At 34.0% G+C, this 22668-nt stretch overlaps 1 protein-coding gene across 2 annotated transcripts in view; it reads left to right on the top strand.

The window, feature by feature from the left end:
* Positions 1-22668, top strand: part of LOC128683748 (nitric oxide synthase-like protein) — a 101100-nt gene that overhangs the window by 1228 nt on the left and 77204 nt on the right. Inside the window, exons 1-2 of one of the 2 annotated variants that reach the window (XM_053769663.1) lie at positions 8847-9028; positions 17816-18170. In XM_053769663.1, the coding sequence (XP_053625638.1) occupies positions 17928-18170 (243 nt within the window). In that variant the 5' untranslated portion in view covers positions 8847-9028; positions 17816-17927. Of the gene's footprint in view, positions 1-8846; positions 9029-17815; positions 18171-22668 lie in introns of those variants that run through there. The other variant, XM_053769664.1, reaches the window with a different exon arrangement.

The following is a 22668-nucleotide window of genomic DNA, read 5'->3' as shown; positions in this document are numbered from 1 at the left end:
ATTATTCCACTGCTTGAACTGTAGTATTGTTTTATAATTAAAAACTGCACTTTCTCTCACATGTTGAATCACCCAGCGCGGTTAAGTCATTGTATTCGGCGAATTTCCAGGATCTCAGACTTTATTCAGGAGATAAACCTAACTCCCCATTTAATAAATTAACTAACACAGGTAGGTTAGGTTTAAGTGCCCCCAAATATTTGTACCCAACATCGAAATCAGCACAGTATAATTTGGAAGAGCTCAAACCGTGCAAGCTTTTAATATCCTTGAATTTTTAATTTTAGTTCGAAATGTTCAAAAATTACTAGATCATACATAATTATCATACATAAGTTTTATATTACGTTGCTCAAAAACTGAATTCAAAGTAGAGGCAAAATTATTCGACTCATAATTTTGGATGAGTTTTCATTTCATTCGGAAAATAGTGCTTCTGCTAAGTGGCGCAAGAGCTATATTTTAGCATCAAATGTTCACCGTTTGAAATTGAATTCTTAAAAATCGGAGTTTCTGCAATTATTACATTTTACATTTACACCTAAAATGACATTTTAAATTATAATTATAACAATTACATTTTAAAATCAATTTAATATGTACTTTCGCGCTATTTATTTGCCATTAGGAATTTTAGCTGTTGATCGCTTTCTATTTCCAGGAGCTAAGAATAACAAAGCCGCAGAGTCACGTAAAAATAACGACTCTAATCATTTCTGGAACAACAATCCGGGCATTCCTTCCAGCGCGGCGTGAAAAGCGATCATTTATATAAAGCATTATTACGACAAACCACTGTTCGAAAAACATTTTTATTTTCACCAAAACGTCAGAGATACAAGGGTAAGAAATTTAAAGGTCTTTCTAGTCACTGTCTGTGATAAAAGGACCCCTGTCGTTTGCTTTAAATGTTAAAGAAAACTCTCATTGGTACGTGTTCGCTGATGCAAATAAAATATCTCTTTTTGAACGCAATCGTTACCCTTATTTATGTTAAAGGCTTTTGTTGATATTTTTTTTTACTAATTCAAAGGAGAAATTCGGGAATTCTGTTTTATTTGATATACAATACACAAATAAGCCTATGTGACCTTTGCCGAGTTTTTCTGCTGTCTACGCAAATAATTACAATTTTCATATTTGTAACGATAATGGGCCGGTATACAGATATCTGATTTTTCTTGATTTATTTTTAAGCACCCTTTGCATCCTATATGTCCTTGCTATTTATAAAACAAAGTCTTCTGCCGCGTCTGTCTGTTTTTTCATGATAAATTTAAAAACTACTGCACAAATTTTCATGCGGTTTCATTTCAGTGTGATTTCTGAGGAAGGTTTAGGTGAATAATTTACTTATTATGTTTTTTACCGGAGCAAAGCCGGGACAGGCCACTAGTATTAAACATAATACTTTTTCTAATGTAATAACAGAAAGTAATATTTTAATAGAGAGGACAAACAATTATTACATAAATAATTCGTGCGTCGGAACGTAAACATGTTTTAGCGTTATCCAAATGATCCCAAATTTTCTTTCAAAACCTAACCGGACCTTTGTGGCATAAATTAGGTTGATAAAGCTATCAAGGGCGATGTCGAGCAAGTAATCGACATTTACGAATGTTAAGGGCCATCCAGCGAACCCTAAAAAGGGTTCCTTAGTCGACCGCATCAAAGTCGAGCACGGTGGGATAGGTAAGTGGTTGAACGTTGTTCAGCCACTTAAAACTTTAAGGTCACCTAAATTGGTTGGTGTATTAAAAAAAAACTATGAATTTAAGAAAATGACATCATCTTTCCTAACAGAGGTATTTTCCATTGTAGTCATTATGGGAAAGACATTCAATGAACATCAATAAATCAATATCATTTCTCTAAAATTATATCAAATTTTTCTTTTTTCTTTCGGCGACGCGCCGGTTACAATCAACGTGAAATTTGACGATGTAACTCACCGTTAGAATGCGTCGTCACTATATTTCAGTGTATTTCTGGCGTAAGTAACTATTTATTAAATAAATATATTAGGACAAATCACACAGATTGAGCTAGCCCCAAAGTCAGTTCTAGACTTGTGTTATGGGATACTAACTCAACGACACTATATTTTATAACAAATACATATATAGATAAACATCCAAGACCCCGGCCAATGAGAAAAATATCATTTTCCATCATGACCCGACCAGGGATCGAACCCGGGACCTCTCGGTTCAGAGTCAAGCACCAAGGTCGCCAAATTTATTGTTATCGTTCTATACAAAAATACACATAGAGCTTCACAGACCGTTCGTTATCTTTACAAGTTTATACTTGCTCAGTAAATAATATTAGGCGCTCATATTATTACCGCAGAGCCAATTATTTTCAAACCATTTTAATTTGGTAAAGACACTTTTGTCTCAAAAGTGTTGACGACAAATTATGTAGGCAACAAATGTCTGGTTGTGCCGTTTCCACCTGACACTGGCAGAAGGGGAAAACCCAGTTGGCTTGATGTTGTCAAGGAGGATATATGCGTTAAAAAGGTCAAACAAATTGAGATGCCTAAAACATTTTGTGAAGTGGAGAAGAAAAAGAACGAAAGCGAAGTAAGTAAAAGCCGGGAAAACGCTTAGATGAGACAGAGATAGACTGATAGTTACGGTAAAAACAAGACGAAGTGTAGTTTCAGATATATATTTCCTCATTACCCTACTGCCCTCTGAACAGCAGCATTCAATATAAGAGAGGCGGCTGGATTAGGGTTGGCGAGAAACTGAAGCACACCCAACTGTTCTTGCTGGTAGGGGTCCGGAGGGGGCACGGTCTGGTCCGTGGTGGTCTTGACCACACTTGCAGGAAGTGGTCGGACCTCTTGCTTCTTATCAGCGGTGGTATACGTCAGTCCACAGAGAACGCAGACCGCGATGAGGAGAAATTTCTGAAATAATTGTAATGGATCTGGTGAATCAGGAATTAGGCATATATTGACAGCTTAGGCATATTCTGTCATTAATTTTATATGAATCTAATACAATACAAAAATTCTATACAATACAAGTACAAAATGTATAATTACACATAGCATGACATTATGATATAGATACATTGTGCAAAAGGTGGTCTTATTCGCTGTAAGCAATTTCTTCCAGACTGACCTTTTGGGAAATTGCTAGACGAAAAAAATTGTTCTCGTTGTCAATATAATACCTATAAATTAATTTTATACAAACAAGTATTGAATACGTTTTGGGAGTATCGGCGATTTTGTATGAGCCGCGTGCCCAGGCACATTATATACCTATCTTGATTTTATTGACACGATATGAGATGTGTACTAGAAATAAATTATGAATGACTAGCTGCGCCCCAGGGCTTCGCTTACGTAGGAATTTCTGGATAAAATGTATTATTTCTGGTTATATTCTAACATAACAATCGATTTTGCGTGAAAGAGTAACACACATACACACATACACCCTCACAAAGGTTAAAAATTAATAACTGAATTACTATCTCGAACCATAGCCTCGTAGTAAAATACTTAAGTACCATTATAAAAAATTGTTATAGTGAAATGAAATAAACTTTTATAATTACCATATTGGCCATCCAAATTTCTTCCGTTAATTCACTAGTGTTATCTAAAGAGATTATCTGGAAACACTATAACGTGTCTGCAACTAACAGTATTTATACCCGATAAATGTTACAGCTCAATATTTAACATAAATCATTATTATAAATTCAGGAACAATTATCAGCACGGTTTGTGTGACAAGATTTTTATTATGTTCACAGAGCAACAGAGTTTTTAGATTTATTTAAATAATAACATATTCCTTTATTAGAGAAATGATTATCATTTGATATTATACGAACTTTTAATTTACGTGGGGGATATTATTTTATTTATGTTTTAGCTACATAAATAACTATTAGATGTTAATTCCGCATTAACGGGTCACCAATTTTTGTCACATACATAATAAAGCTTAAAAAATGATCTGATCGCGGCCATAAATGAAGCCATTGAAGTAGCCCATATTTGGGAACAGATCTTACTCGTTGTCAAATGCCATCGACACGTAAAAAAGAAAAAGAGAGAATCTAAAAAATATATTTTTTTTTATCTTTATATTATTTTTATCTTTTCAAGTGGTGAATTTTTTTAAATCTTTTTAGGTGGTGGTGGTTGTATGACGTACAAGTCTAATCTGTACATCATACTATTTTTTTAATCTATGGCATTAGTTATCATTGTCAAAGTACTCACCAGTTGCTTGGGTGATTGGCGTGTTCAGGGTTTTTAGGATGGTTGCGTGGGACACACGTCATTATGTTTTTGTCCACAAATCCCACGGTACCTCGTGATGTTTATCCGAATTATTAATGGAGTGGTTTGTCATTGCCTTCTCCATTTCACACACAAGTTAATAAGAATCAACCAGTGTGCAGGTTTCCTCACGATGTTTTCCTTCACCGGAAGAAAGTGGTGGACGATGAAAACTTACTATACATGAGTCAGATTGGTATACAAACTCATGTAGCAGAAGGATTCGAATCTTGGATCTTTCGATCCACAGGCGGGCGTCTTAACCATTACACCACCACCGCTTTAAAGGCGCTTAAAAGTATTATCCGTGCAATAATCTTTATTACTAGCGGTGGTGGTGTAATGGTTAAGACGCCCGCCTGTTATTCGAAAGGTTCCCGGTTCGAATCCTACTCATGCCTCTTGAGTTTGTATACCAATCTCAGTCATATATAAGTACCTAGTAGTTTTCATCGAACACCACTTGCTTCCGGCGAAGAAGAACACTGTGAGGAAACTTGCTGACTGGTTTATGAAAATAACTTGTGTATGAAATGACGAAGGCAATGGCAAACTATTCCATAGTGCCAAAAAAATTGTTGTGTGTGTTTCATTCCACGACTAGACTCTATGACTACGACTCTCAGCCATGAGGAAATACGACAAGGAAGAAGAAGAATAATCTTTATACCTATCAATAAATTAATGTAATCCCTTTATTTTGCATTCATATTAATTGTATGTAGTAAAGTTTGATTGTTAGATAATACACAGCTCATAAGTTAATTGTGCTTTTATAATTTGTATATGTACAATAAATAAATAAATATTCACATATAAGTAATTGACAATAACTAAGTACTTAATACAAATATATATTAATAAGTAAACTTAATATTTATCAGCCAACCGAAACTAAATAATGTATATATCAGCCCTTAATATGATTGTGTTAAGGAGATGAAAGGATTACCGAATTAATTAACGAAATCTAAGGAACATGAAACAATCACTGAAGATAATTTAATAATACCTGTCTTTGTTTCAGACTGAGTCGGTTTAGTTTCGGAGGAGTTCCATATTTAGATATATATTTTTACACTGTGTGTGTAATGATATAATTAGGAATATACAGAGGCTGTACAAAATCGATTTTGTAAAATAATCGGTGTCAATTTGCAAGATATTAGCATTGTTGATCAATACAGATATAGGATGGTAAAATCGATGGCAGAAAACAGACTAAAGGGGAAAAATCCTTTTTTTAAGCAGATAAACACGCATACTGCCTGATGGTAACGGTATGGTCATCGGAGCCTTTGGACATCTGCACCATCACTCCACTGAAAGGAACAAAATAGTTCTTATAAATTTTATGTTCTTATAAATTTTACTTATTGATTATGTTATTGAAGATGACGGCTGGGCAAAATCTATTTTGTCTTTATTACAAAAGTTATGATCGAAACTAATTCTTCTTCATAGTCGTATTCCTCATGGCTGAGGGTCGTGGTCATTACGTGGAATGAAATACACACATCAACTTTCTTGGCATTATTAATGGAGTGGTTTGCCATTGCCTTTTTCATTTCACACACAAATTAATAATCAACCAGTGTGCAGGTCTCCTCACGATGTTTTCCTTCACCTGAATGAATGAATGAATGTGTTGGTCGATGGAAACTCATGTGGCACGAGTAGGATTAGAACCTGGGACCTTTCGATCCACAGGCGGGCGTCTTAACCCTTACACCACCACCGCTTCTTTGAAACTAATATACGTAACAAAAATAAAATGGAAAAATTTGGACGCCAAAGTAAAATAGGATTGTCAATATAACCGGGTAAAAATGTTGGTATTACAGGCAAACCCAAATTCCTCTATAGAGCGTGACATCGGCTCAGCTTTATTGCCTCCGCTCCGCAGCTGTCAATCGCCTGAATGTCGAATGAAACCTGCTGTTCACGATATTGCAATGATTTTCAGACATATTACAAATATAGGGAAGTACGCCTAAAGGCATCTGACATGATTTCTACCTACCGCCATCTAATGATAGGTAGTATACAAACTAGTGTACTAAACTGTCTCGGATTTTCTCACGATGTTTTCCTTCACAGGAAGCAAGTGGTGATCTATGAAAACTGCTACAAATGAGTCAGATTGGTATACAAACTCATGTGGCACGAGTAGAATTCGAACCTGGGACCTTTCGATCACAGGCGAAAGGACTTAACCACTATGGGCCACCACCGCAGGTGATGCAGAAAGAAAGGAACTTTAATGTATCTTTTACGAAATATATATGGCATTAACAGATAATAGGTCATTCCACAATCGCTCGTATCGGCCTTTCCCTTACGATTACTAGCTTTTTACGTCAATAACTTTTGATGGGTTCACCTGTTGAATGACTCATTTAAAGTACTTTTACACATGGGTATCAATTCTGATGATATGTCATTATCGTGTCTCAATAGTAGTTCTTATGAGATACAGTTGAAAAACTACTTTACATTTTTTGTGGTATAAATAGGGATGCTTTCTCCTTGACACAGAGAGGTTTTACAGAGTTTTTATTTACTTTGATAGTTCGATCTAATTCCAAAGTATCATACATTTTACTTAAAGTGAATGATAAGAATCATAAAAAATAACGAAGAAATTAGAAATTAGCGCTGAGTAGATTTTCCGAAATAATATTTACTGCAGGTATGTAGTCGTTGTCATATAAAATAAATTAGACATTGATCGTAGATTGCTAGCCATACAGTCGTTCTTCTTTTGTCTGAAATTAATAGGCACCATACATGAATACCGACCGATCTATATTTTTATATTTATTGTATTTAAAAGGTACAAAGGTCACAGATTACAATACTTTACATTTAAGAAATTCTTAATAGATCTACCTATACAACATCGTAATTGTAATAAGTAATCTAGTGATAGTTGTAAGATTCAGTAAGGCACATACAGATAAAAATGTAATCAGAGGGTTTAGTGCGAGTTTGCTATTTACATCGCACCATCGAGTCGATTCGAAGTGAGACATAGCGACCAATCACATTGCGCCATTGTGACGCAACGACAACCATACCGCTATGTGATTGGTTCGCTGCGTCTCATTTCGAATTGACTCGATGGTGAGACGTAAATAGCAAACTCGCACTAAGCCCTCAGATACACATTTGTACGTCTCTCGGTCGTACAGATCTCTCAAAATGATGCGAATATCATTAAAACGCGCTGAAACTCGTTATAAAATGTGATACTCTGATACTACACATATAAACGAGCATTTGCTCTCGACTTGGTGTCCAATATTGCAGATAAAGTTAGGACAACTTGGGGAAATTATAGCGTACTCACATATTTAAAAAAAATACAAACTTTCTGTCAGCATTTCTTCTCTGCAGTGGTCGTTACGAAATGCAAATAGTTTGTAGTTTTGATCAACATTATTTCATTTAGAATGTGATGTTCAAAAAGTACCTGTAAAGGTGTAATTCCTAGATAAATTCTTTGAATTTAAAACTGTCCTATTATGGCAGGTTGCAGTTAACAGCATAATTGTTTCATTCGGTTTGAATACATGTTGGTCTGCAAATATCAGCTTCTTTTTCCGCGCAATTTGTAAAAGTCAATCAAGAAAGGAATGAGCCATACCCATAGTATAAGAGATTGTCCTGCGCCGTGGAAAATCATGGAGTTCCTATCCGCGATAAAATTGCAAATATTTCCATGTGTTTCGCAGCTCGATGTACCTCCAAAGAGTAAACGGTTTACAACCGTTGTTTCAAATTTAAATCCGCATTTAGGACATGTCATAAGAGAGACTAATTTTACTTTTATATGCCCATGAGCTGCTTTAGTAGAGCAGAAGAGTCGTTGTTTAGTGCCATAGTAAAATATAGTAGTAGCAAACATGCATTACATGGTTTTTTATGAAACGTATTTGTTTTATAGGCTTTGTTTACGGGTGCTCTTCGCTTTTAAGAGTTTTCTGTGATTGTCAGCATCAACCATTTAGACATTTGCAGTCTTTACTGCTGGGTCACTGCCGGAATTTCTTTAAAGATTATTATGGGTGATGCGCCATGACCACACACACACACATACATACAATGGACACAATGCGAATCCGTACGTTTCGCAACGTCTCCTTTTCCAAGATATTATACTTATACGTAAAGCACTGACATAGTTATTGTGGAAAAAGTAATTTAGGTTATAATAGGACTCCTTGTATATGAAGCCGACATTAAACTTGTTTCCTGTTTTTTTTCAGGCTGTCGATGTCGCAAGTTCCGAAGCAATAAATTAAGTAACGCGGAGGCAATTTGTTTTAACTTTTAATACTGTTTTTTTGAAAGGGATCAGATTGTGGGAAAGTTTCGGCTCGAAGAGTCGCGTTGCGTACTTCGGAGAGAAACTTTTTGTGGGCGGGGCTTGCTTGCGGCTCGCGCATGCGCTGTAAGCTTCCTCAAGAGTTGGTGAGGAGAGGACATGGTGTGCTGCTGGATGCTCAGCAGTCGTAACCGCGGCTCCGAGTTATTCGGACGCATCGGGATGCACAGCTGCATAGCCCCCGCTCGCGACAACCCTTAAAACCACTCGTATAAACCCCCAAAGACACTGCACAAACTTTCTCAAAAGTTTCACAAACTTTTGAAGTTTCAAGTTTCGAGTTGAAAAAGTTTGCTCTTGAATGAAAATTCGTCTCTTAAGTATGTATTTGAATAATTATTTGAATTAATATTAATAAAACACTACACTCATAATTAATTACAATTCACACTGTAGGTACACAAAGGTAGGTAATTAAAATTAATTATACCCGATAGCTCAATCGTTATTACATAAATGCTGAAATGAAGCAATACTTACAAAAAACATTACTTAAAAAAATTTCTCTAATAATAAACTTAAATATACCAACTAAACAAAAACTCTAAGTAAGAAAAACAAGAAATATATATATATATATATATATATATATATATAATTTATTTATTACTTATTATGATTTTTTACAGTACGTCATAATAAACAAAATGATGTTATATTTTGTTATTGCACGTCGTCAAATCAACTTTAAATGAAATTAATATCAAGTGGGTTGAAATAGGAAATTATTTAGAATGTACATAAAATCAAAATTTTAGTTTAAACCTTCCCATTACTTTATTTATTATTTATTTACATATAAAAATTTAGATATAAAGTATACCTACAGTAAAACAAGTTCAAGGGATGTACTTATTTTAAAAGAAATCTCTTCCAGTAGACTCGTGAGAGGAGCGGTGCTTCTTAGCGGAAGACTAGCATGCGCATAAAAACATAAGTTAAAAAAATTAAATCTAACTCATTGATACTATATTTTATAACAAATACATATATAGATAAACATCCAAGATCCGGGCCAATCAGAAAAAGATCATATTCCATTATGACCTGAGCGGGGAACGAACCCGGGACCTTTCGGTTCAGAGGCAAGCACTTTACCACTGCGCCACGGAGGTTGTCAATATGTTATACGATATGTGATGTGTTCCGCATGTAATTAAAATCACTATTTTTATTTACCAGTAATGGTAACCCAGTAATTCATGAAAGTACTATACATTAAAAATTATAAAGCGCTAATGTACAACACGATTTGTTGCTAATTAACCCTAAACTGCTTAGTAAGTTTTCTCCCGATCCAAGCACAATAAAGGCTATTTATACCCGAAATGACCGCAATTAGACGGCTATACCCTGTAATTTGCCGTGCAAAGATACCCCATAACATTAAAGTATTTGAACAGGACTTTATTTTCACATGAAATACTTTATAAATTATATAATGGACTAAAAGTAGAAGCAAATTTTAAATTTTGAGCACAGAGCATTTTGTGCTGTCCTCATTTAATTTAGTGACCTATTAATGTAGCTTTTTTGCTGACTCATTGGTGATCGCAGTTATAAAATATTGTTTTTAACAACGAAATAAGCAAATAAATATTAAAGAAATGCTATAACTGTGGGAAACTCGCAAGAAAAAATATATTTTCTATGTAAACTCATATAAAAAATCATTTAGAAAAGTATACAAATAAAATTATTAGGCGTAATTTCAAGAACAATATAGTACGTGCTTTGCTCTAGTTTCAAGTTTTATACCAGTAGTTAATGAATGCTACTAATTATACTTTAGTAATGAAATAAAATAAGTTACACCTCGTTAAACCGTCATATAAAATCTTGTATTATTTATTCCTCTGGGAACTATGCTGGAACGGAGAAAACTAGGGATAAATTTAAAGAAAATATTGCTTTTTCATCGTTCACTATACACTGGGTATAGTTTTATAATAGTCGATCAAGCAACGTGCAATATATGTATAAGGAAATGGGTGTTAAAAATGAAACTATGAGGGTAACTAGGGCTAATTAATTTTATTTAATTAAAATGTAAACTGGTAAATAATAATTAAATATCAAATTTCGAATCACAAGAAAAAAAATGTAGGCAAATTGAGTGAGAAGGTTTTTTTGAAGTTCCCGTAAAAATATTGTTTTTTTTTTTTTTCATTTTCTTTGTTTTATAGTTTAAATAGGTACCTTATTGAAACTAAAACGCGTCTTTTGCATCGAAGAATTCAATGTTTCAAAAATGCTAAATGGTCACAGAAATCAAAGGAATAACTGAATTGACATGTGGAAGTTATGCCAATGAAGCTCGACAATCGTGCTCCGGTTATATCTGACAGCACACAACAATAACTTTAGCTCTGCTTATCTACTTGTAATCGGGTTTGAAACTTCCTAACCTCTGAGGAAAATAGGTTACGTACAATAGTAAACTTTGATTGAATCGATAAATCTTTCAGTTCAAACATTGTCATCATTACGGACCCCTTAGATGTCTACCATCACCATCTACTAGTCAAGTATTTTTTAATTCAACTTTGTTAATGGGCTTTTAATTTTTGATATTTTTTTTTATTGTATTGCCTTATACCAGTGGTCAACATTCTGTAAAATTAAAAAAGATGAGTATTCATCTTCGCAAGTTAAATTTTACCTACTTCCGCTTGTCCTACAGAGTTTAAACTTTCCATGTCGCTTCTGTTCTCATCATAGTGAATTATTATGATAGGCATGATCTCAGGATCGGCTCCTAACGACAAGAATCCTCAACGGCTTTCTGCACTACATATGATTTTTTTTTTGTCAAGCGTTCAATTCAACAAGATATCAAAAGCTTATGTCAAAAATTTTTGTGGAAATTTTTTCTAGCCCTAACCCTACACATTGGTGTGCCTACGTGTACCGTAATGGTACATTTGTTTCAAGATTTTCAAGGCGACACGTTAAACGTCTGCTCAATCCGCTGATCCGGCGGTCGTTTGTTACGAGTGAGCCGGGTTTAGCGCCCACGCACCTGCCTCTAACATATCTAAGATTTTCACATATTTTCACACAGATAGTCTCTTTCTAAACTCTCTCATCTGAACGTTTTCCCAATTTCTTCTGCCGCCATAGAGCGTAGGAGCCCAGAGTCCGCTTTCCTAATTTTCTTCTTCCACTTCGTACGGTCTTCGGCATCCTGAGCTGTCAGACCATTGGCTCCAATATCATTCTTGACGACATCAAGCCAGGATTTTTTGGATTTGACCATCTGCGGGGCCAGGCGGGAGCGGCATAGCTAGACATTTGTTCCCTACGTAATTAGCTGGTTTTCGCGAGACGTCGTGTGGACGACGACGTTACGTGTATTACTATTTATCCCTTACGAGGTAGACAGAGCTCGATAACGATAGCTCTCTCCAGTTCATATTCCTTTTTTGTGCATTCTATATTTTTCTTTTGATCTATACGGAAAATAAAATTATACCTATATAGCAGAAAAAAGTCGATAACAATTTTTCGGGATTCAGCTCTCATGAAAATGTAACCTGGAATAATGTAAAAATTATAATTAATTCACAATTTCAGGAAACTTACTTTAAACTTAGAATCTTGTCATAGATGATCTTGTTATAGGAGCCACACTTAGTCTCCACTTGATGCTGAGACGTGACAATGAATTTATTTAGATGGATGAGTTAGCGCACTAAGTGCATCTCATAGCTATGTGTAAAACATGTGGCTATAATCTAGCCAAAAAACTATCAATAGCAAATCAAATCTTATATCTAATGAAGACGTGTTTATATACAGATGGCAATATAGCACAGATTTTTGATATCAATATTAAATTAGAATAAAATTTGATTATTACAAGTAGAACACTACATGCGAGCCGCTATGCCTGTTGCTTTAGACGACTTGAATAAAATATGGCATCATAAAATTACAAGAGAAGAATTTAAGTTATATTCTTATGAAAACAAGAATACAACTTAAATTCTTCTCTTGTACCTTTATTCGCATATGAAACGTAGAAAATGATAACTATTTATGTCTGCCAAGAAAAACATATTCCAAGAATGAGGTGCACCCGTCAGCTTTGACTTTAACTTTAACCTAGGCGCCGCCGTCGCCGCGTCACGTTTCGACTAAATGGCGCAGGTACTTCTGTTTTGCGCAGGTAAAAGTTAACGTCAAAGATGCCTGGTCCAACCCGCCTCTAAATTTCTAATCAAGCTTATTGACTCGTATGAACAATATACAAGAAACTCATTATGAAACACGTATATAGAATAGGAGAACTCGTCGGCTTTCATTAACATATTAAATCAGCGTATTGTTCCCTCGCGAGCTGATCCGAAAGGACTCTGTTACCTTGTTGTAATCCTGAATTCATTATCACCGCTCTTTCTATTGATCACCTTTTTTCATAATTCATCTTCTATCTTCTCTCACACTATGCAAAGTTTTAAAGAGTCTTCTTGATAATACCTAAGCCTGCCATTGGTTCATAATATTGACATCTATCACTTTTTGTTGTCATTTATAGGTAAAGAAGATATTTGATTTAGGGCGAGTTGCTAATGGTAATTTGACGTTGATATTAACCGATGCTCTGCTGATGTTTAGACTAAATGGCGTGCTTTGCGTTTCTCTGCATACTTTAGTTAACCCACCCTCATTGTACTATTTGATTTAAAGTTATTCTAAGTCATGTCCGTCAGCCTCGCGGTAATTTCCGATTGGTACTGTACTTTCTTTCGAGTTGAAAAGTACCTTAGGTCCTTTCTTGTACTACTAAGTACATGACTATGAAACAAGAAGATTATTCATGAAGAGCTACCTTATATACAAAATTATATACGTTGTGTAAATGTTTGTCTCTGAACTACGGGTCTTTAAAAATATTTGTGTGTAATACCCACATTTATTAGGCTGTCAAAAACTCTAATTTTGTCGGGATTGGAGCCGCGAAAGATAGCTAGCTAGTATGTAATTACTATAGTTTTATACAGTCGCTATAGTTAGTCTACTATAGTTTTATAACTTGTAGGATAGTCGAATCTAAATTGACTATTGCTAATAAGTATAAAAAGTGTTTTGAAAAAGCTATTCTGACTCATCTACATTGTAATTTAGTGTTAGTTGGTGTACTGCGTTTTGCTGAAACGAGTGTTCCATATTCATTGAGTATAAGCAATCAACGTTATTTCCATTTTCCCGAAAATCTAGTAAAATATAGGGAATCGAGTCAACTAATTAATAAAAAATAATACATTGTTTTCACTGATTTTAGTGCAAGTTGTTTATTTATGTATAAAACTTCAGTTTATTTTTATATTTAAAGTTATTTATTGTATTTTAAAGATAATACAATAGAGTTAATACTTTTACACTTAATAGCTTTATACATTGTTAAAGTTTATAGCCTATTAATTTATAACTTAGTTAAAGTTCTAGCTTCCTTCCAACCGAACTTACCGTGTAAGTATTTGCAATTTTAAGTAAAATCTTAAGGAACAAAGTTGGCGTCTAAAGGATTAGCTTCTGGAGATCTTATTTTTAATATTTTATGATTATACTAGCTGCACACCGAGGTATTATTACCCGCGTAATTATTAAAAAAAATACTTACGTTTTTATGCACCGTAGCGTCATCTACTTTATGAAGCCCCGATAACTCAGACTTTTTGACCAAATCCCACGGGATTCGCATACTTCTGGGATAATAATATATAGGGTACTTATCCAAAGTATCAGCTACCTCGATAACAAATTTCATAAAAATTGGCCCAGCCATTTGAGCGTGAAGAACTAACAAACTTACTCATAAATTTCGCCTTTATAATATACGAGTATATTATAAGTATAGATTGGTGAGATTCTAGACTTTATAAAATTCATGTTTGTTTTAGAGAGGCTAGTAGTGAAAATGATTTTGCAAGACATTTGGTACCCGCGGGTTTTATTTATCGTGAGACTGATGTTGCCAGTGCAAAATAAAATTGTCAGTAAAATAAAAAACCGTTTCTAAAATCCTGTGGACATTAACGAGTAAAAAATACCCGAAATGTTCTATTCTAGGTAGTAATTTAATACACATTTTATTACAATCATCGAATACTATAATAGCAATATTAACATTTTTTTATATAAGCTAAAGTTCGGATCATGTTATGTCATCATACTAATATTAACAATTATTTGTTTATTTATTTAAAAACACAATAACAAAAAATATGTACAAAAGGTAAGGACTTAATGCAATATGGCATTCTCTACCAGTGTTTGATTGTTTTTTCAATATATAAGTTTACTTCAATACACACAATCGAAACTTCTTAGTGTTTACAAACATGTAGGTGTTTCGTATAAAGCTTCCATGCCACAGTTATCAGGAGCGAGCATGCAAACACACAGGAAACTTTGAGGCTTTGACTTGAGCACGGATTAACTTCAAGTGTTGCCAGCAAACAAATTATAACTGGTAGGTAGTTTTAATCACATCTCAAACAAAATGAACGCACTTCATCCTACTAATATTGGATTGGAAACACCGAAGTTTGCAAGTCATGTAAACATGTTTTCATAATTTGGAAAACTAAAACAATAATGTCCATAACTTAAATGACTTAGCTGCCTCGGTCTTGGATTGCACTAAAAAGTGTTTCTAGAAAAAAATATTGAACCACAAAAAGACTAACGACGTTATGAGCTCAAAGTAAACATGACAATTGTATTTTGTTTTGAAGTCGGCTCAATATTAAAAATCTAGGAAATAAAATAAAAATTCAAGAATAAAATGTTAATACTTACAAATAGTCGCCCACGCAAATACCTTCAGCTCTAATCAATGGCCGACCGAAGTAAAAGTAGATAAGTGTCATTTCACGAAACTTGGCGATAAGGCGTCAAGTCGGAAACTTGGTCGACATTCCTACCCTTTGTCGGGAACTCGAAACACCGAGCGTACAGAAGTAATTTTGTTGTTGGGAAGAAACATGAGAGCCTTATTGATACTACACGAAGAAACAGGGCTTCGATCTCACCCCTGGGTGGTTCTCAGAGCGTTTCGGCCTCGCCGTCATTACCATTTTACCAATTTTAACAAATAGAACAATTAAATTTACTATTAAAATAATTAATCTGTCCTGTGGTAATATAAATTTTATGAATGATTGATTTTGGAAATGATTCTTTTCTCAAGAAAAGTATACCAGTCGTATCAATCGTCGTAGAGTGTCAAGTACAAAGAAATAGGTGTATCTTGTCAATATCAAGTCGTAATGATCTTGGTGCAATATTATATTTTTCTGTACTACAAATATTCTGTGTAAAAACTTCAGAAGGCCTATTATTGTGGCCGCTTTGTTTCACAACCTCTTCCTTTCAAAATATTGCCTCATTATATTTTTCCTAAGGCATTCCCTTTCAAGCTTCTGACGGTCGAACCGGAAATTTGGCCAGTTAAGCCGATCACAGGCCCGTGGATTGATTTTTGAGTGTTATTTTTTATTTGTTTTCCTTGAGAAACAATAGCGGATATTTGGAAACTTTTATTTATTAGAGATTATTTTTTAGCCTTTTTTAAATTAAATTTCATGCCCGTGGGATAAAAAGGACCGCATTTATTTATCTAGATAGAGACTTTTCCCACAAAATGCGTTTTTATTTTAATTACCATATTAACCTTCCATCAGACATGGTCCTTATTTATTAATTAACCAATATAAGAGTTCTAAGGTGGGTCGCACCGTCAACTTTGACGTTAACTTTAACGTGCGCAGTAAAACGCAAAGTACGCCATTTTGTCTAAACGTCAGCGGCACGCCGGTGCATATCAACGTACTCACGCTTATTTCGTAAAACATCATCAAAAAAACACATCGTAGTTTTTTTCTTCAAATTTATAAGTTTTCGAAGTTGTGTAACGAGCCCGCAGGTGCTAGTTTAAACGAGGTACACAAGATATGAAATGCAATTGAACTGCATTGTGCAATGTCATTCAACCGAGGCGGGTCACTTGTTGAATCTTCAAGTTACGGCAGTTGCATCTCTCATAGGTATATAGAATGCAGTTGCATTTTTATGCAACTATAACGGTAGACTAATGGGCCACCCATTTTGGTCTGAGCGTTTTTCCGGTTTCTTCTTCAGCCGTCGGAGCCCAGGGTAACCTTTTCGTATCTAAAGGATTTCCAGTTTGTTTGCTGTTTTGTCTCTTGAAATAAACATTCGTTCATTATGATACGAGAGGACAAATGTTGATTATACCAGGCGAAGTTTCGGAGGACGATAATAAAGCAGAGTATTTAATGATCAACGGGTTTCAAGCGTAGGTACTATGTTTATCAACATACCAGCAACTATGACACAAATAAATTATAATCCTTAAAATATTTTTTTGGCGAAACGTTCTTTCGGTAAATAGTGTTTCTATCTGAAGTTCCATATTCGTTTTCAAAGATGTTTTATTACACACCACTTATCAACCATTTAAACTATATATGTTTTTTGTTAATCAACACACCTGCACCAAAATTGTTCAGTGATTACGGTTACTCGCACTATGTTATGAGTCACGCAAATAAGCAATGTCTCATTTACTGATTATATACACACTATGAGGAAAAATGTCATAATAATGCATAGCAATTAAATATCATTATATTTTTCAAAATGAATTCAAAAAACCTGTGACGGAAATCATAAGATATCAAATAATATAAAATGCCTCATTCGCATCGTCACTTGTTTGTATCACCGTTAAAAATAAACCACGAAATTTTGAAAATGCAGCATACATAATATAATAATAACATACAATCGGCCGTCTGTCTGAACTCACCCTCCTTGAGAATACTGCCTATAAGCTGTTAAGGATATTTTCTTTAGTTGCCTCGTACAACATCCACGAGATCTGGACTATTATATTTTTTCCATAGATTTTTATGAATTGATTTCATCATCAATTTCTCTACTAGTATTTTTTTAAATTGATATTTTATATATACATGACAGATCTATTGATTGCTAAATAAATTTCTAATTACAATTATACAAATTGATTAACCTAAATTCCAACAAAGTTAAAAGAGACGAATTTTCACTTTCAGAAAGTTTCGGTGACCGCGCGTGCCAAATGAACAGACAATAGTATAGCAACATGCACCTTCTGTTTGGTTTCGGCTGAATACACTTAAAAAAAGAAAAAAAAAGACTATCAAAATGATGTCTCAACACTTGACGAACATGTTCGAGCAGATTGGTAACTTTACGAAGAACAATCTGTCTCACAACAAGCTGAGGGAGAAAGAGAAGGAGAATAAATCAGTGAACCATGTGGGGAACCTGCAGGCTTCTCCGTCACACAAGAATCACCCTCCTCCGCCGCTGAAGAAGCCGTGCAAGTTGAGGAACGTGTCTTCCAAAGCGGAGTCATATGATACGCTATATGGAAACAGTATATTGGTAAGTTCGAAAAAAATATTTTCTATTCACATGAAAACTTTCATGCTAATATATTTTATCTTTCCGCTCTTACCAACTGAAGTGGTGACGTACAGATTAAATAGGTGTGGTCGTCAGTGTGTCATATTCATTTTATTGTATAGTATAAATCCTAACTAAGACTATAAATGCGAAAGTAAGTTTATTTGTTTGTTACTTCTTCACACCTTATTTACACGACCAATCTTCTTGAAATTAGTTTTGAATTTATTAGTAACTGCATACATGTAGTTTGAAATATGGAGAAGGACATAGGGTATATAAAAAAAGAAAAAGTAAAAGATTAATTTATTTCTTCATAAAAAAAAATACAGTTTCTCATATACATGCATTTTACATGACTCTTATTTTTGCTAATTATTTTGTGAAGACTGGCTTGAAATAGGCTGAAACAGCCTGTCATACAAGACACCAGGCCCCATTATAGGACTTGTCCCGGAAAAATAACTATTTCAATGGGAAATTCACGCGGACGAAGCCTTGAGCAAATGCTATTTGTATATATTTGGCAAATTTTTGAAAGCGACAGACAATTAACCATTGCTGAGAAGAAATATAGAAGGAAACTTAAAGAGTGTTTGTAACTATCATACCAATAGACTTCCAGTATTGTTTATTTTCATAATTTTATTCTAGTAACATGTTTTGTCATGTTACTAGAAAAAAATAACAGTACGCAAAGTACATGTTCAAAAGTACACAAAACCAGTTATGATTGTGATTGATCGAGTGCTGATAAAAAATAGATATAAAACACGATTGATAGAATCGGATTTGACTTGTAAAGCAATAGCTACAAAAAATAGTGAATGTTGCTTAGAAGCTAAAAGGGTTTAAGGCGATTACTCCTCGCTCACTGGCCATTTTTATTAATTTGTTTTTATTTCTTAGCAAAAATTAAAAAGAAACAAAAGAAATTAATTGTGTGGCAGTAGTTGCAGGTAGTAATAAATAGCCTTAAATCCATAATATATTTCAGGATGATCTAGCGAATGCACTACTCTATGCAAATGACGATTATAGATGTTAGAGATAACAAACTTATCAGAAAGATAAAAAGCGACACCAATTGTGAGTTAACGGCCATTAATGATACATTGAGTCAAATACTTGGAATTCTAAATGAACGCTTAATCGTATATTGTGGCTGATTTCTCTATTAAAATACTATAATGAGATACAGTAATTTTACGTCTGAATTTCATTTTGTCTTACCAAAAATTTTCATTAATCCATACTAATATTATAAAGATTTGTATTTTTATTTGTAATTTGTAATAATTAATAAACTCGAAAAACTTCTCGGCTGATTGTAATGTAATTTTGCACAGAGATAAACGAAAGCTTCAAAGAGTAGGCTTTAACATAGGCTACTTTTTTATTAAGGTTTTACTCGAGCGATGCCGGGGAGGGTCTCTAGTATTTCTATAAAATATTATAATAACGTAATTGTAATACAAATCACACATTGCTTTTATTTGTAATTCTTTAACATTTAATAAATTTTATGACAAAAAGTATCTCAAATATGATTGATTATATTTTAATTATCATTTTAAAATATATAAAGTTCATACGTATATCGTCTAAGTTTGGAAGTGCCACAGAATCTATAATGATAAATTACTACTATTTAAATTTGTGACATGTATCTACTTATAAATACAAAGAATAGAACCAGGCATGCACTAATAATTTATCTCAAGAGTTCTATTATAATAAATGAATTTATTCTTCGCACCCAATATCATTACAAATTCGCCCTTATTACCGTTGCATAGAGTTCCCTGCAAGGTAACTTGACTGTGATAGTCAATAATGCAAGAGAACCGACTGACAAAGTGCTACGATTTATCGTAGTCGACTACGCGTCGTAGCACTCGTCTACGAATTGTAGATCTCCGTCAGCTTTCGATTGTCATGATTTGATTAAAATTTTAGAATTATTTATTTTAGTTTGAAACATTAATAAATTAAGTAACTAAACCTAATACATAAAGTGTAATGGGAAAGGGGATGAAAAAGAAGATAAGATAAATCTGCGCATTATATTGATTAGCACAACAAAGTTTTCCAAAAATAAATTTTTATCACTAGTCGTTCGCCGCAAAGTTAGACCTCGCGAACCCAATACATTTTTACAAAATTGTGAATAATTCAAAAACAGTCGTTTTTGACTTAAACGATTTTGGTGCCCCACGAACTTAAAAATTCTATTGACAGATCCTTACATACATACCTTTTAAATTTCATCAAAATCAGACCAACGGTTCGAAAGTTATCGTGTTACAAACATACATACTTACATACATATATATAAAAAAAATATTTTTGCCCTAAGTTGATTTGTAGAGCTCGCTCGCATCGCTCGCTCGGTCAATTAATAAGTCTTATTGCAGTCCACAATCATATGAAAGCGTTCCGTCATTTCAAGAAGGATTTCTTAAACTTTTAATAAAATCCTAAATAAACCGGGAGTTTGCACCGTAAAATGTTTACTTCGTCCATGAAATATAAAAAGGTGAGTTTAGATACAAATAATACCGGAGTTCGTGACAAATATTGTGTGACCGAAGATTTCTATTCACGTAATGACTGGATAGATATATTGTGTCTGTGTCTATATTTTTTCGAGTTAAATATTCTATTCTTTTATCTGTCCAGTTCTCTTCCACTTTCGCGTATTCCCTATTGCATTCATGGCTGTAGCGCCGGTATCCCGCGTAAAAAATAAACATCAAAATTTTGAAGTTATGGCTAGATTTTATGACCGGTCTGCCTGACGTTGACTATCTTTATGTTATTTTTGCCTAATAGCTAGGTAGCTATTAGTCTAGGTAGATATGTGTCCCTTAGTAGCCTCGACATCAAAGGGAGCATATGGATTCTATTCCATTATGGCAGTACTACACGCATTTTTTTTATCTGTCCAGCATTTCACACTACAAGTCAGTGGCCGCAGTATAAACCAGATGATTTTTCACGTCCCGTGACGTTTGCTTCGGACATGAGCTCGTAAAATGGCACTGTTTCGTTCTTCGCGTTGGTTTTGAATAATTCACTGCTTTTCTGCAGATATCACGCTGATTATATTCCTGTACTTGGTTTTTTAAGACCTGCAGGCCTATGCAACTTTTACAGAATTATACAAATTCAGTGGAATTCTATTACTAACCTGAAAGTAATCAGATTAGAATTAAACGAATTTGCCACGCAGATCATTCTCACTAGTTCTTTTGAGATTAAACTATTACTACTATTAAGTCTTTAGGAGTACAAATAATTGATATTATTTAATTAACATTGGTTTATATTCAAATTCAAATTCAAAATTCTTTATTCAATTTAGGATGTTATACATCACTTATTGACGTCAAAAAAAATTACTTAAACTAAGTCTACTGCCGGCTTCCAAAGCGCAGGTGAAGAAGAAGCGGCGCAACAAACTTCACCGCAGCCTTTTCTCCAAGGACGTCAATTAACAAATATAGGTCTTAGACATATATTAAAAATTAGCAGGACGAATTTACATCATTATTACAAATATCAAAATTTGAATGAATAAATAAAATAAAAGTTGTATTTCCAATAAAATTATTAAAAATTGTCTCACAAAATATATAATAAAAAGCTAAATGTACAAAACGTACGTAATAATGTCATAAATCAATTACATATGTTATGAGGATACTGCACCATGCTTGGGCCAGACATTATTGTCGTTCACATAATCATCAGATTTGTAATATTGTCTTGTCTTTTTACAAAGTACTTCTTTTATATAATTTCTAAATTTTTTGTCCGGCAAATCAAGAATCCATTTAGGCAATTTATTATAAAAACGGATACAGTTCCCAACAAAAGACATTCTAACTTTGGCTAACCGATGCCCGGGGACAGACAATTTATCTTTATTACGTAAGGCTCTATCAGTGTAATCACCAACTTTTTTTAAATAAGTTTACATTTTCCGGACATGCATAATGTTGTCAAATATGTATTGAGAGGGTAAAGTTAAAATATTAATATCTTTAAAAAATCTCTAAGGGAATCCCTTCTCCTCAAACCATATATAGCACGGATTGCTCTTTTTTGTAAAATGAAAATAGTGTTAATGGTGCTAGCACTCCCCCAAAGTAGTATCCCATAGGAAATTAAGCTATGAAAATAACTAAAGTAAACTAATCTAGCAGTCGCCACGTCCGTCAGTTGTCTGATTCTCCTAACTGCGAATGCCGCGGAACTAAGCATTTTAGATAGGCCATTAATATGAGCGTCCCATTGCAATTTGGAATCCTTGATTCCAAATTTAGGAATTTGGTGTTTAGTACAAAGTCTAAGCTTTCTCCATTCAGAGTCACGTCGACGTGAGCCTGCCTAACATTGGGAAGTGTAAATTTAATACATTGGGTTTTATTTGCATTCAGCAATAAGTTATTAGCAGAAAACCAATTCGAAA

The sequence above is a fragment of the Plodia interpunctella genome, chromosome 3, assembly GCF_027563975.2.
Source record: "Plodia interpunctella isolate USDA-ARS_2022_Savannah chromosome 3, ilPloInte3.2, whole genome shotgun sequence".
NCBI classification, from domain to species: domain Eukaryota; kingdom Metazoa; phylum Arthropoda; class Insecta; order Lepidoptera; family Pyralidae; genus Plodia; species Plodia interpunctella.
Note: the sequence above shows the minus strand (reverse complement) of the source record. Positions and strands in the feature narration are given on the sequence as shown.